A 13,800-nucleotide genomic window follows, 5' to 3' on the forward strand; every position below is an offset into this window, starting at 1 on the left:
GTATTAATGAACCTAAATGACCTTTTTTCACTTGGAAACACCCCTTATTTTTTAAAAAATAAATTCATTTATTTATTTGTTTTTATTTTTGGCTCCGTTGGGTCTTCGTTGCTGCGCATGAGCTTTCTCTAGTTGAGGCGAACGGGGGCTACTCTTCGTTGTGGTGTGCGGGCTTCTCACTGTTGTGGCTTCTCTTGTTGCACAGCATGGGCTTTAGGCACACGGGCTTCAGTAGTTGTGGCATGTGGGCTCAGTAGTTGTGGCTCACGGGCTTAGTTGCTCTGCAGCATGTGGGATCTTCCCGGGCCAGGGGTCAAACCCGTGTCCCCTGAGTTGGCAAGCGGATTCTTAACCACTACGCCACCAGGGAAGCCCCTAAATGATTCTTATTTGGGAAAATATACCATTAGGGATTACCATACTAGAGAGTGGGGGCATCAGAGACATTCCTTGTGGAAGAGTGAAGAAGATGAAACTCCTAAAAGGGATTGGAGCACAGGGAATAAGTCCACAAACTGGTGCGTGTCCATCAGGTGACTCCATCTGAGGACTGAATTTGGAGTGGTAACGGGCAGGGGAGCTTGCCTCACTTCTGAGGTCACATCCTGTTTTGGCGGACCAGGCCAGCAGTTGCAGGAGCAAAGTGAGGCAGAGAGTTCGGCATGAGGTGCTCACAACTCACTGATTCAGGACAGATGGGAAAGCCAACCCTTTCCCCAATATATACTTCAGCGGGAGAAATGGGGGGCCTGATGCTGGCTTGTGGAGAACTTGAAAGGAGTCTAATGCTAGGTTATAGAAGTTTGTAGAGAAGCTGAAAGGGGAAACTTAGATGAAGCAGAGAAAGGGAAGTTCAGCCCCAAAATGCGGATGTGGGTTGTTCTATTAAGATCAGCCGGGACTTTTTGGTGGAAAGAGAAACAGGGAACAGCCATGTAAACATGGCCGCCTCTCTGCTGGAATCTGCTCTCCCCCAGGCCCTGAGAGGATGCTTGCTTCCTTGGAAGGAAATGAGTTTCAGGAGGCAAACACCCTATGGAGACAGAGAATTGAGAGAGGATAAGCACACTGGGGGAGGGGGGAGGGTATGGGTTCAACAAATGAAAAGGGTCAAAACGACTGACCAGACAAGACAAAGTACTTCAGGGGCTAATGATGGGTAACAATTTGCTCCTTCCAGATTTTTTTCTTTTTCCCTTGGCTTTCAAGACCTGACATCCTGATCCTCTGATAGATTCTTCCCAGTCAACCCAGGAATAATGAGCAGACCATGTGTGACAAAATACACTGTTAATAATTAAATAAATCCTTGAAAGCAATCCAGAAATGGCCTGCCACAACTTCTACCATAGTTTATTTCTGATTTTATTTTTTGTAAAATGATGGTGTGAGGAAAAAGATAAACTGTTTGCCCAGTTCTGGACTCCCAAACTGGTTAAAGGAGAGTGCTGATTTTAGTTGTGGTTTGAAGGGAAAGGGTGACAATGCCCTGAAGAGAAACAGTCACCACTGTGGCTGAGAGCCCTGGCTGGCCGTTCTGTATCTTCCCCACTTCCCCCTGCAGGGGCCCAGGGTGGTTTGGACTGAATGATGAGCGCCACCTGCAGGAAGAAAGCTGCAGGTAGGAGAAAATAGCTGAATATTGTTTAGCATTATTATGCACCAGAAATTAAAGCCCTGTAACTTCTCTTTGGCCCATCTCTGGTTCTCTTCTTCCTGAAATTTTGTTTCATTGTGATTAAGAGACAATACATAAGGTCCAGCCCTGCAGGGAGAAGCAGCTCTAATTTTGGCAGTGTCTAAGAGGCCTCATCACCTTCTTCAAAGAGAAAACAGAATCCATCAGGAGAGAACTTACAGACCTTCCCATCGGCAGTCATTCAAAATCACCTACTTCTGTACTCCAGCTCTTCCTTCCTGGTGCAGTGGGAAAAGTGTCCCTTCCTTGGGCCAATGCCCCCAGGATCCCCTCCCACCTTCTCCCACAACCTGTGTCCTCAACCTTCCTTTTACTTTTCTAACACTATTTAAACATTTCTAAGCTTCTTCCAGCTTAAACATATTTTAAAAGCCAAAAAACAAAAATAACAACACCTCCCGATCCTATAACCCCAGAAGCTGCTACCTAACTTCTTCCCTTTCACAGTCACACTTCTGGAAAGAGCTGACAGCGCTTGCTGCCTCCCTTCCCTTCCTTTCGGACCTCTGTACACCGCCCTCTACTTCCTCCTCACCAGAAGACAGCGCTTGCCAGGTCCTCTGAGTCCAAGAGACATTTCTCTCACCTGATGTATTGGTTGTATTTGAATGATGATCCCTCCTTCTCACTTGAAACACTCCCTTACTATGGTCAAGGATACACACATTCCTAGCGTCTCTCCCACTTTAGTGCTCCCATCGGGTAGATGCCACTTTTATCTAGCCAGCTGCTCAGGCCATGCATGTATGACCATGGAATCACGCTTGAGTGTCTGCTCTCGCTTTCCACATCCTTCCGCAAGTCCAATATCAATTCGGAACCCCACCCCTTCTCTGTCCTCCTAGATCAGTACCCTGGTCTCAGTCACCCTCATCTCTCCCCTGCGACACTACAGTAGCCACTTGGCTGGCCTCCTGCCTCTATTCTGGCTACTGCCCAGCAGCTCAAGGGATCCCATACAAGTAAATCACACGGAACTCCCCTCTTCCCCACCCGCCAAGGTTATCTCCAGTCACCCTTGGCTTCAGGTTCCATGTTGCCTCCCCATAAACCCTCCCTGAGCTCCCACGCCTGGGCTAGGAGCCCCTCCTAATTTGTTCCAGGAACACCTGCATATTCCTTCCAAAAGCACTTATTCCACTGTGTCCTAACTGCTCTGCATCCCCACGGCTTCATGAGCGCAGGGAGGGCACAGACGGTGTCTGTTTGTTGAATCCATTCAGCGTGCGTGGCACCTAGCCAATATTCCATAAAAACACAGCTGTGAATGTACTGTTTCCCCCACATCTCTAGACACAGAATATTAACAGGTCAGGAGGGAAGCAAGGTAAAATTCTGATAATTAGGTGACTGTCGAAAGAAGTCTGAAAATGGGCCCCAGACATTCTAAAGAATCAGAGTTTGTAAAATGGCGGCCTGCGCCAAAAATTAAGCTTTCTTCGTGTTTCCGCCAAGGTCTAGTGACCAGAGCTGCTGCTTTCACCTGTGGCTTGGGTGAGTGGCAGACAGTGCCCTGAGCTTAGGGTCCCGCGTATACAGATGCAGGGAGGCCACAAAGGCGATACCACCTTCTGCCGTGGTCCAGAGATGAAAGTGAAGAATTGGGGAGGAGGCGTCGGGAGGACGGTGGTTTCTAGTCCCAACTTGGGGCAGCTGGGGAAGTTCCAAAGGCAGGAACTAAGGGTGGGAGGAGTGTTCTGGGAAACGAAAGCGAAAGAGGCTTAACCACCGGGATCTGGGGCGGCCTGCAGTCGGAGCCAGACCAGCGGAGGGGAGGATGGCTGCGCCCGGCCCCTTCCCGCTGCTGGTCGAAGGGTCCTGGGGTCCCCATCCCCCGAAGAACTTGAGCACCAAGTTGCAGATGTACTTCCAGAGCCAGAAGAGATCAGGAGGCGGGGAGTGTGAGGTCCGCCAGGCGCCGGGGAGCCCGCCTCGTTTCCTTGTGCTCTTCTACCCCGACGACGGTGAGGGGGGCAAGGGGTGCGGGGGAGAGGGGACAGCGGGGGCTCTCCTTCCAGGGAAACCTGGGGCTGGGGCGCGCGGCGGGAGAATTCGTCCGGCTCCGGCAGCAGATGTAGGAAAGAGCGTGGGGCGCGCAGAATAGACAAGGCGCGTCGGGGGCGCTGCGTGCGCGGCGCTTCCAGGCGCTCCCGGAGCTGGTGGCAGACAGCCCAGGTGGTTTAAATAAACATTTAGCACCGTGTGACTGAAGGGAGCTGCCTGAGAGCTGGTGCACCCACCTCATTTTACGAGGCTACATCGTGTAGTGGCATCGTGTGTTAGGGACAGAGTTGCAATGCCATTGCAATTTTTGTCTTCTTCCTATGAAAGCCGCAGTTCTGGAACTCCAGAGGTTTATGGGAACACAATTTGAAGGGAAGAGAAGGTTTCCAGGAAAGTCACATCTAAACTGACTCCTGAGGGTGAATTCAGTTCTTGATAGGCGAGATACTGGGGAGAGCTCTTCAGATGGGAGCTGGCTGCAGTGCTGGGGACGGGAGAGCAAAGGCGTCTCCAGGGAAGTGCTGGGCGCCCTTGGGCAGCTTTGGTTTGAGGAATGAGCCCTCTCCTTATCTCTGTGCACAAGGGAGGTCTGGAGACTGGCACTAAAAAGAACAGGTGGGATCTGGGAAATTTTATAAGATTACAAAGGAGGTGCTAGTATTTTAAAAAATCTTAGGCCTTCTCTTATTAAACTTCCTTTTTAAAAAGAAGTGGGGTGGAAATTAAGGCTAATAGAATATTGGGTTGAGATAAAAGAGGACCTTGCATGACACGCTAAGGAGTATGAACTTTCCCCCACAGGTAGGCAGGGGAGAGCCATGTCCAAATATACTTTTGGGAGATAAATTTGGTTGCAGATAAGCACAGTGATTTCTGTTGGGAGAGACCATGGACATCAGACCTTTGAAGAGTGTCATGCAATGTCCAAGTGAGGACCAGTGAGCCCTTGAACAAGGAAAGTCAGCATGGGGATGGAAGATGCATGTTTGCGTACCATCTGGATTTGGTAACTGATTCTGCAGGATGCTCCGCTTGGGAGAGAGGGAGAGGGAGAGCCCCTGTGCTTTCTCTTATTTTTTAGATGGGGAAGGATGGAGGGAGCTAAGCCATGTGAGGAGTCACAGGGATTTCCGCATGGTGGAGATTCCCAGTGATTCTGGGATCACTTGGGAGAGGGGCAGAAGCACTGCCTAGAATCTCATTGTCTGCATGTAAATATAGAGGTTTATTGGAGGGGAAAGGCAGGTACTGTTGATCAGTGCACAGTATCTTCGTCGATGGTCTGCTGGAACCTCTCCAGTCAGTTTCAGGGTGGTCCTCAGGCTGGGAGCAGGGGTGGCATTCTGAGTTGATTGAGGGTTAGGAGTTTTGAACTTTGAGGGGGAAGTTCCCTCCCCATAGGCAATTGAGCAGCTGAGTTAACCTCTCCTCATGCTGTTGCTATTAGGGAAGCGGGAGGACAAGTACCCACCAGTTATCTGCTTGCTCGAGACACCTACCAGGTCTGCACTGGGAAGCACATGACCTGCTGTTCTCCCAGTGCACAGCTTTTTCCATCAGGATCTCAAAGGCAAGGATGTGGACAACCACTGACCCTGCCTTCCTGTTGGTGGATTTGGAGAAGCATTTGGGTCAGAGGAGAAGCAAGGAGGCTTACGAGGCCATCAGAGCAATTGGAATGCTCTAGGGCAGGGGTGCAAGAAGGAAAGAATGAAACCCAGAGAAGAGAGGGGTGCACAGACCAGTGTGAAGGAAGCGAGGTGGGCAGGGGTCAGGAGACCTGCCTGGCTCAGAGCCCTTAGAACAATGTCAAAAAGTTTTCCAAGGGTTAATTTCACCAAGCAATGCTCAAAAGGGCATTTGTGCAATGTAAGCCATTTCCCCGGGGCTTCACTTTTCCTCAAAGGATTTTACCATTTTGATTCCGATTATCAACATCACCATGGGCCTGGCCCTTAGGGACACTTCTTTCTTCTTTAAAATCCCATTATCCTCAAGAGTAGTCCTCACATTGCGGCAACAGACCCCCTGCATCCAAATCACAACAGGTTAAACAGGCACATTCCCAGCTCTGTCCTAGAGACTCAGGTACCCTGAGTGTGGGGTGGGTGGGAATCTGCATGTTTAACCGCACCCCAGGTGACACTGATTCGCTAAAGTCTGAGAATCCCTGTTGTTTGTTGATGACCCTGAATGAACAAAAAGGGAAATAATTGTAGAAAATACAAACCTCATAAAAATACAAACAGCAAAAATATAATTGTGTGGTGATAACATCATTCTGTTCTAGTCCTCAAAGCAGAAGTGATTTCAGTCTCCCTGCGAGGTTTCTTCCTTCCCATCTCCCAGCCCGCTTCCTCCCTTCACCCACCTCTAGACTGCTCTAATGTCCTTCTTGCAGTAGTACCCACCCAGCCACACTCACAGCTTAGTGCAGCTCTTTGTATGGTCAAAGTTCTTAGGGGTGGAAAGTCCCTGTTCAGTTTTGGTTTCCTCCCAGAGGAGTGGCTTTCTCAGAAGCAAGTGGTCAGGAGTTTGCTAACATCAAATTACCTACCCCAGCACTGTCCCTCCGGCAAAGGTCTTCTTCCACAGGAACACCCTCTGCCCTCCAGGGAAGGAAGTGGCCGCAACAGGTGCAGGCCCATAGTGTAACACAACTTGATTCTTATCATTCACATAATAAGAATGAGCCCAAAAGCACTCCTCTGTAGAAATGAGTGGATAGCAAACAGAAACTACTTGGAAGCTGTGTACTTCTGTATAATTGGCTGAATTTCCGAAAAGTCGAGTGTAAATTGCCTTGTCAGATTTTAAATCCTGGGCTTCCCTGGTGGCGCAGTGGTTAAGAATCCGCCTGCCAATGCAGGGGACACGGGTTCAAGCCCTGGTCCGGGAAGATCCCACATGCCGCGGAGCAACTAAGCCCGTGCGCCACAACTACGGAGCCTGAGCTCTGGAGCCTGTGATCCACAACTACTGAAGCCCGCGCGCCTAGAGCCCCTGCTCCGCAACAAGAGAAGCCACCGCAATGAGAAACGTGTGCACCGCAACGAAGAGTAGCCCCCGCTTGCCGCAACTAGAGAAAGCCCGCGTGCAGCAACGAAGACCCAACTCAGCCAAAAAAAAAAAAAAAAAAAAAAAAAAAATTTATATAAAAAACGATTTTAAATCCTGTTTCAGATGTGTACATTTATCATCTTTTCTGGTCATAATTTTGCTCCTGATTATTGTCAGCTTCTCCCTAAATTAAATATGGACGGTCTGAGATTGGTGCAGAAGAGAGCCTGTCCACATGGGTAAGGGTGTTTAGATGGCAGCATTTCAGCTCTTCTTCCTCCCAGATTCACTTTCTCCTTGTTGCGGATCACTTACTGTTACTGCTACCACTTGCTCTCTTAAAATAGTTGTGCCCATACATATTACACACAATCTCAGAACAAGCTGGCACATTTAGATACCTGGACAGGACTCTACCAAAGTATAGGGAATAATAAAAGGAATGTAACACAGAGGTCCATGACTCTAGATAGCTTGGCTTATAAAACTTAGCCTGCTCTCTGGGCTCAGGGGTCCTATCCAGTCCTTAGTCCTCACTGCAGCTTAGGACAGCTTATCAGGAGTCCATGCAAAAACACCCACCCTGCTCACAAAGGATGAAATTAGAGTCTGGCATTCCTTCTCATACTGTTTTTGAGGCCTGTTTTTGAGATGGCATCCAATTAAGTCATTACCTCCCTCATCCTCTTCATGGATGGTTGAGGTGGGAAAGCTATTCAAGTCCCTCTTTTTTTTTTTTTTGCGGTACGCGGGCCTCTCACTGTTGTGGCCACTCCCACTGCGGAGCACAGGCTCCGGACGCGCAGGCTCAGCCATGGCTCACGGGCCCAGCGGCTCCACAGCATGTGGGATCTTCCCGGACCGGGGCACGAACCCGTGTCTCCTGCATCAGCAGGTGGACTCCCAACCACTGCGCCACCAGGGAAGGCCTCAAGTCCCTTTTGATGAAAGATTCTACCCGTATCTTCAGCCTCAGCAGGCAACCATATCAGAATACAACATAGTAGCCCAACATCCATAGCAGAGCCACACCTGTGAATGCAGGGCACTCTCCAGGATTCTCCTTCGCCCTGACCTCTTTGTACTGCCTGACTACGTTGGCCAGGCCTCCACCTCTAAACTCACTCATTCCCTATTCTCCACTGTCTCAGATACACCGATTTTCCTTTTCTCTCTCTGACTGCTCCTTCTTATAATTGTACAATACACCGATTTTCCTTTTCTCAGATACACCGATTTTCCTTTTCTCTCTCTGACTGCTCCTTCTTATAATTGTACAATAACTTACAGTTACACAGCTCTTATGGGTGTCACAAAATTCATTCACAGACACTGCTTCAAGTATGGAAACGGAGACGCAAGAAGTTAAGATATTTTATCAATGACACAGCTAGTTGGTGGCAGAGTTGGAATTTGAATCCAGGTCTTTGGACTCATGTCCACTGTTCATTTTTTTCTTCCACTACAGCCCAGCTGCCAAATGTGTTAATTTTTTTTTTTTTTTTGGTAAGAATCTCTCCCATCTTATCATCACAGGTTAAAGAATTGATTGAAATACCTTTTTAATGAGGCTCCTCGCTATTCTGCTTATGTTCACCTGAGTCACTTTCCTAAAACATGGCTTTCATAATGTTATGTCCTAGCATCCCTGGCTCACAGTGAGGGATGCTTTAATTATTTCCTTTCACTGTAGAATAAATAATGCTCCCTTTCTGAGTGCCTACTGGGCATCACATACTGTCCTAAGTTCTTTATAATGTTTCTTGAATCTAATCCATGTAACACCCACACAAGACAGTCTTCATTAATTAATAGACAAGAAGACTGAGATTTTGTAAATAAGGCTTATTAAGGAACATGCTCAGGGTTAAAAAAGTAAGTTTAAAGATAGAATTCAAATCTGTGTCTGCTTGCTAACGTCCCCCTTTCCACCACACATAGCCTCTCTTGAGGAACTGACCGAGCCGCTCACTGCTGATGGTGAAGCCTACAGAAATCACAGAATAATGTTGTGAACAAAGATTGCTTTAACAGTTGCCTTTTTAAAAAAATTTCAGTTCGGCAGCAAGTTCTGGCGAGAGAGAACCACGAGTTAGTGTGGCCCGGAAAAGGAACATTCAAGTTAACTGTCCAGTTGCCCAGAGCCACGGATGAAGTCCAGGAGGGGAAAATTCCAACAATGGTAAGTAAAGGGGTGATTACAAGGGAAGTAGGGTGTTCTCCCAAGGTGTGTGGGATGGGAACCACGATGAGGAAATACAGTGGAATGAGAAGTACGACTCAAACTGGGGTGAGGAAAGCAACTTACAGGTGTGGAGGGAGTGAGAGTGGTGATAGGGTAGGTATGAAATAATGGGAGAAGAAGCACTTTTTGTTTGATTTTTGACGCTTTTGAAAATTCAAGATTGGGGGGTTACCATAATGGTGGTTTGAGATGTAAAATCTTGGGTCTGTTTGTCCCAGGTACTTGCTATATTTGTTTCATTTTCACATGGTTCAGAGGGGCCAGCGATCTATACTGTAATGTACTAAGTATTTCCTCAAGTGTAAAATGGGATAGTAATAGTACTGACCTCTTTGGATTATTGGGTTGTTGTGAGGATTAAATGAGACAGCCTTAGTAAAGCACATGGCCTAGTGCTTGTTAATAGTACACACTCAGTAGATGTTAAATGGGAAAAAGAACATGAGCTAAATTATTTCTCTGACTTAGGTCTTACCTCAGACACTTGGTGCTCCTTTGGGGTTTCTTTTATTTGTGACTCGTTTTTGCAGGTGATTTGTGTGCTGTATATTAAACAGCATCATTGCCTGCGCTTTTAGTTATAATTTCTGTAGACCCTACATCTCCAGTCTGGTCCTAGGGACACTTTCTTAATGTAAAGAGATTATTAGTAATTTATTAATGCTACTTTATTGTTTGGGTTTCAGGAATCCAAGACCAAAGAACGTGTCAAAGAATCAGGTAACTTTTCATCCACCAGGCAGTTTTGCTTTCAATATTAAACACTATGTGTTGCGGAGGTCATCCTTCTCTTCTTGACTCCACAAGGCAGGGTTTGTTAGCTGAGAGATGCTTTGGGCTGCATCATCTCCATCCTCCCAGCCAGCTGTGCAAGGGTTGCCTCTTGAGCCCTAAGGGTTCAGGTCAGAAGGATGGGAACAGCTCTCTCTATGGGGGCTGGGAGACACCTTGCAATTGATGGGAGGATAAAGGGGTACCCGGGAGGTGGATGAACTGACCTTCAGAGTCTGCCTGTGCCCATCCAGCCATTGTGAAGCAAGGACATGATGTGACAGTGGGTGCTGTGTGTGGCTAAGTCAGTTAGTGTTGCTTTCTGAGCGCTGGGTGCAGGATGTGGGTATAGCTCTCCAGACCAGCGGCAGCTCTTCTCGTCCCATCTGCTGTAGGAAACAGCCAGCAACCTAGTAGCTATACAGTAGGACCTTGTTGTTTATCCATCCTATATATAATAGTTTGCATCTGCTAATCCCAAACTCCCAATCCTTCCTTCCCTTACCCCTCCTCCCCCTTGCCAACCACCAATCTGTTCTCTATGTCTGTGAGTCTGTTTCTGTTTTGTAGATATGTTCATTTGTGTCGTATTTTAGATTCCACATAGAAAGACAAATACCATATGATATCACTTATACGTGGCCTCATTTCTTACACCTCTGCACAAGTGCTCCTTAAGCTTCATTTGTCAAATTGCCACCATTTCCTAAATGGTTTTGGTGCAGTCTCAGCACTCTGCCTATACTTCTGTTGCTCACAATACATTCTACTCCACTTTTCTCTACCTAAATTCTAGGATAGTCTTCAAGATCTCCTCAGGTTCTTCCTCTTCTCTGAAGCCATTCCAGCCCAGCCCAATTCCTTCATCTCCCTGGTTTGGATTCTTGGCTTGATTGTTGACACAATCAAGTTGACTTTATTTGGCAGTCAACCAAGCCACTCTTGCGATGAAGCTTCTAATAGTCATGGGGTTATAAACTATATTGGTGGAAAGGCTCTTTCCATTCACTTAAGTCCAATCATCTCATTTTATAATTAAGAGATGTGCCCAAGGTCACATGGCTAAAGAGTGGCAGGGTCAAGGGTCGAACTCATATAGCTCACCCCGACTCCGGTAGTCGTGCCGGCTTGTCATGCCTGTCTCACTGAATGCTAATTTATGTTGTTATCGAATCCTTAAGCTATTTTTTATTTGGCATGAGTGTGTGTTTGTGTGGTGTCACATCCAGCACATAACAGGAGTTTTTGTCAGGGTCATCTAACTGCTGTAACAAACAAGCCCCCCAAATCACAGTTCAGTGTAGTCGGCAGCTAGGGTGGTGGGGGGAGTCTAGACTGCTTCACACAATTATTCAGGAATCCAGGCTCCTTCCATCTTTTTGACACCGTTACCTGTGATATGTGGCCTCCAAGGTCACTGCAAGGGAGAAGGAGATTCACATAAAGGAGATTTGATTGGCCAGGTCTGGAAAATGGAATTCACCAGATCCACCCATATTCCATTAGCCACATGAACTCTACTGTAGGAACTCAACTGTAGGAAGTCTGGGAAATGTTGCCTAGGAAGAAAACAAAATGGATTTGGTGAGCACATAGCATTTTACTCTGCCATGATAAACATTTACAAATGTCAGTTCCATTTCTTATTTATTTATTTTTGTATACATCCATTAGAAAACTGGTAATTTCCTTTTCTAGCATTTTTTGTATGCACCCATCTCCACACAACCAGTGCCTTGAACATAAGGGTGCTAGTTGAGTAGCTGCTCACAGAATGTCTAAAGATCATAACATACTCATCATGCTTCATTGCACAATCATAGAGTGAGACTGACCTTCTGTATACAGTTGACCCTCGAACAACACGGGTTTGAACTGCGTGGCTCCGCTTATACATGGATTTTTTTCAATAAATATATTTGAAAAATTTCTGGAAATTTGAAAAAACTCACAGATGAACTGCATAGCGTAGAAATATTGAACAAATTAAGAAAACATTAGCTATGTCATGAATGCATAAAATATATGTAGATGTACATATAACATACAAAATATGTGTTAATCGACTGTACTGTTCATGTTATCAGTAAGGCTTCCGGTCAACAGTGGGTTATTAGTAGTTAAGGTTTTGAGAAGTCAAAGTTACACGCAGTTACTTGGCCGTGCAGGGGGTTGATGCTCCTATTCCCCGTGTTGTTCAAGGGTCAACTGTATATGTAACTCACTTATGGCCAACGATGAAGCGGAACAAGCTGGCTTGGGTGGTTGCTCTTCTGTAAGTTTGAGGTATACCCATAATTCTCTGGGCCATTTTATCTTCCATGTGCATTCCTTAGTCATTCACCCTAAGTATCCTTTTTCTCTCCAGTGATAGGAAATTATTGCTTTACAGAGCATAATGTGTTAGGTGATGCCCAAATATGGGCATGGGATAGTCTTGCTTTTCTGCAGTGACCTAAGCAGTAATTCTCCAATTCAAACATTTATTGAGCCTCAACTATATACCATATGCCATCCATACAAAGATGAATAAATATGTCCCTTGCTTTGGAGTAGCTTGGTTCAATAACTGTAATTTGGTGCTGTGATAGAAATATATGTCAAGTGCTGTGAAAAACAAGCCAGGTTCCTTAGAGAAACAAGGCAGAAAAGAGTGTAATAAAAATAAAATAAAAAAGAGTGTAATAAAACAAGGCAGAAAAGAGTAAAATAAAATAAAAAATTAATAATCATCATCATATTAATAGACAATTAAGTACTATTTTTTATTTTAATATATTAAGCTAAAAGTCTCTAAGATCTGTTTTTTTAAAAAAATACATTTTTTTATTTGGCTGCGTTGGGTCTTCACTCTAGTTGCGGTCCCTGCGGCATGTGGGATCTTATTTCCCTGCCCAGGGATCGAACCCATGTCCCCTGCATTGGAAGGGGGATTCTTAATCACTGGATCACCAGGGAAGTCCCCTAAGATATGTTTTATTTGAGTTAGCCAAGAGACCAGGAAGGGAACAGGGCAGTGTAATTAGCTTATGGTAATTTACTTTGCTAAGAACATGGTAGATAAATATAACATCTTGTACCCTTTTTGTCTCCCTAAAATCAGATGCATCAGAAGAACTAGATGCAAATATCTCTCTCAACAGAAGATCAGAAAAAAAGGAAGACACCCCAAAAGAATGTGAAAATATTTCCTCTTTGGTTGCATTTGAAAATCTGAAGGCAAATGTGACTGATATGATGCTAATCTTCTTAGTGGAGAACATAAGTGGCCTGACCCATGATGACTTTAAAGTGGAATTAATACAAGATTTTAATGTTGCTGTAGTTACCTTTCAAAAATATACTGGTAAGATCAAAGGATGCTCCATTTGTCAGCCTACTTTGCACTACACTTTGGGATTTGGGACACCTAGATTATGGAACGTTTCTGAAAGCTTCACTCTTTCTAATAGTAAGAGAGGACTCCAAGTTAATACAGATGCTTTCTTATTTTGAAAGAGAAGCAAATTCATTCTGAAACCAAATTCTGATTTTTTTTTAATAAGTTTATTTATTTTATTTATTTATTTTTGGCTGCGTTGGGTCTTTGTTGTTGTGCGCAGGATTTCTCTAGCTGCGGCGAGCGGGGGCTACTCTTTGTTGCTGTGCATGGTCTTCTCATTGTGGTGGCTTCTCTTGTTGCAGAGCATGGGCTCTAGGCACGCAGGCTTCAGTAGTTGTGGCACAGGGCTCGGTAGTTGTGGCTCGCAGGCTCTAGAGTGCAGGCTCAGTAGTTGTGGTGTACGGGCTTAGTTGCTCCGCCGCATGTGGGATCTTCCCGGACCAGGGCTCGAACCCATGTCCCCTGCATTGGCAGGCAGACTCTTAACCACTGCACCACCAGGGAAGTCCCTCTGATATGTTTAATAAATCAAACTTTATTGTACGAGTTTGTGTGTGTGAGAGAGAGAGACAGACAGACAGACAGAGAGACAGAAATAACACACCGAAACAGAAATCTAAAGTCAGGTTATTAAAGAGA

General features: G+C 45.8%; 1 protein-coding gene across 1 annotated transcript in view; it reads left to right on the forward strand.

Moving 5' to 3' along the window:
* The first annotated feature begins 3,419 nt into the window (after nucleotides 1–3,419).
* Nucleotides 3,420–13,800, forward strand: part of PARP14 (poly(ADP-ribose) polymerase family member 14) — a 48,429-nt gene continuing 38,048 nt past the window's right edge. Inside the window, exons 1-4 of the mRNA XM_022567144.2 lie at nucleotides 3,420–3,663; nucleotides 8,821–8,945; nucleotides 9,695–9,728; nucleotides 12,883–13,125. Coding sequence (XP_022422852.2) covers nucleotides 3,477–3,663; nucleotides 8,821–8,945; nucleotides 9,695–9,728; nucleotides 12,883–13,125 — 589 coding nt within the window. The 5' untranslated portion in view covers nucleotides 3,420–3,476. The remainder of the gene's footprint in view (nucleotides 3,664–8,820; nucleotides 8,946–9,694; nucleotides 9,729–12,882; nucleotides 13,126–13,800) is intronic.

Source organism: Delphinapterus leucas, chromosome 4, assembly GCF_059928025.1.
Source record: "Delphinapterus leucas isolate spDelLeu-1000000601 "Yukka" chromosome 4, BTC_Dleu_Yukka2, whole genome shotgun sequence".
Lineage (NCBI taxonomy): Eukaryota > Metazoa > Chordata > Mammalia > Artiodactyla > Monodontidae > Delphinapterus > Delphinapterus leucas.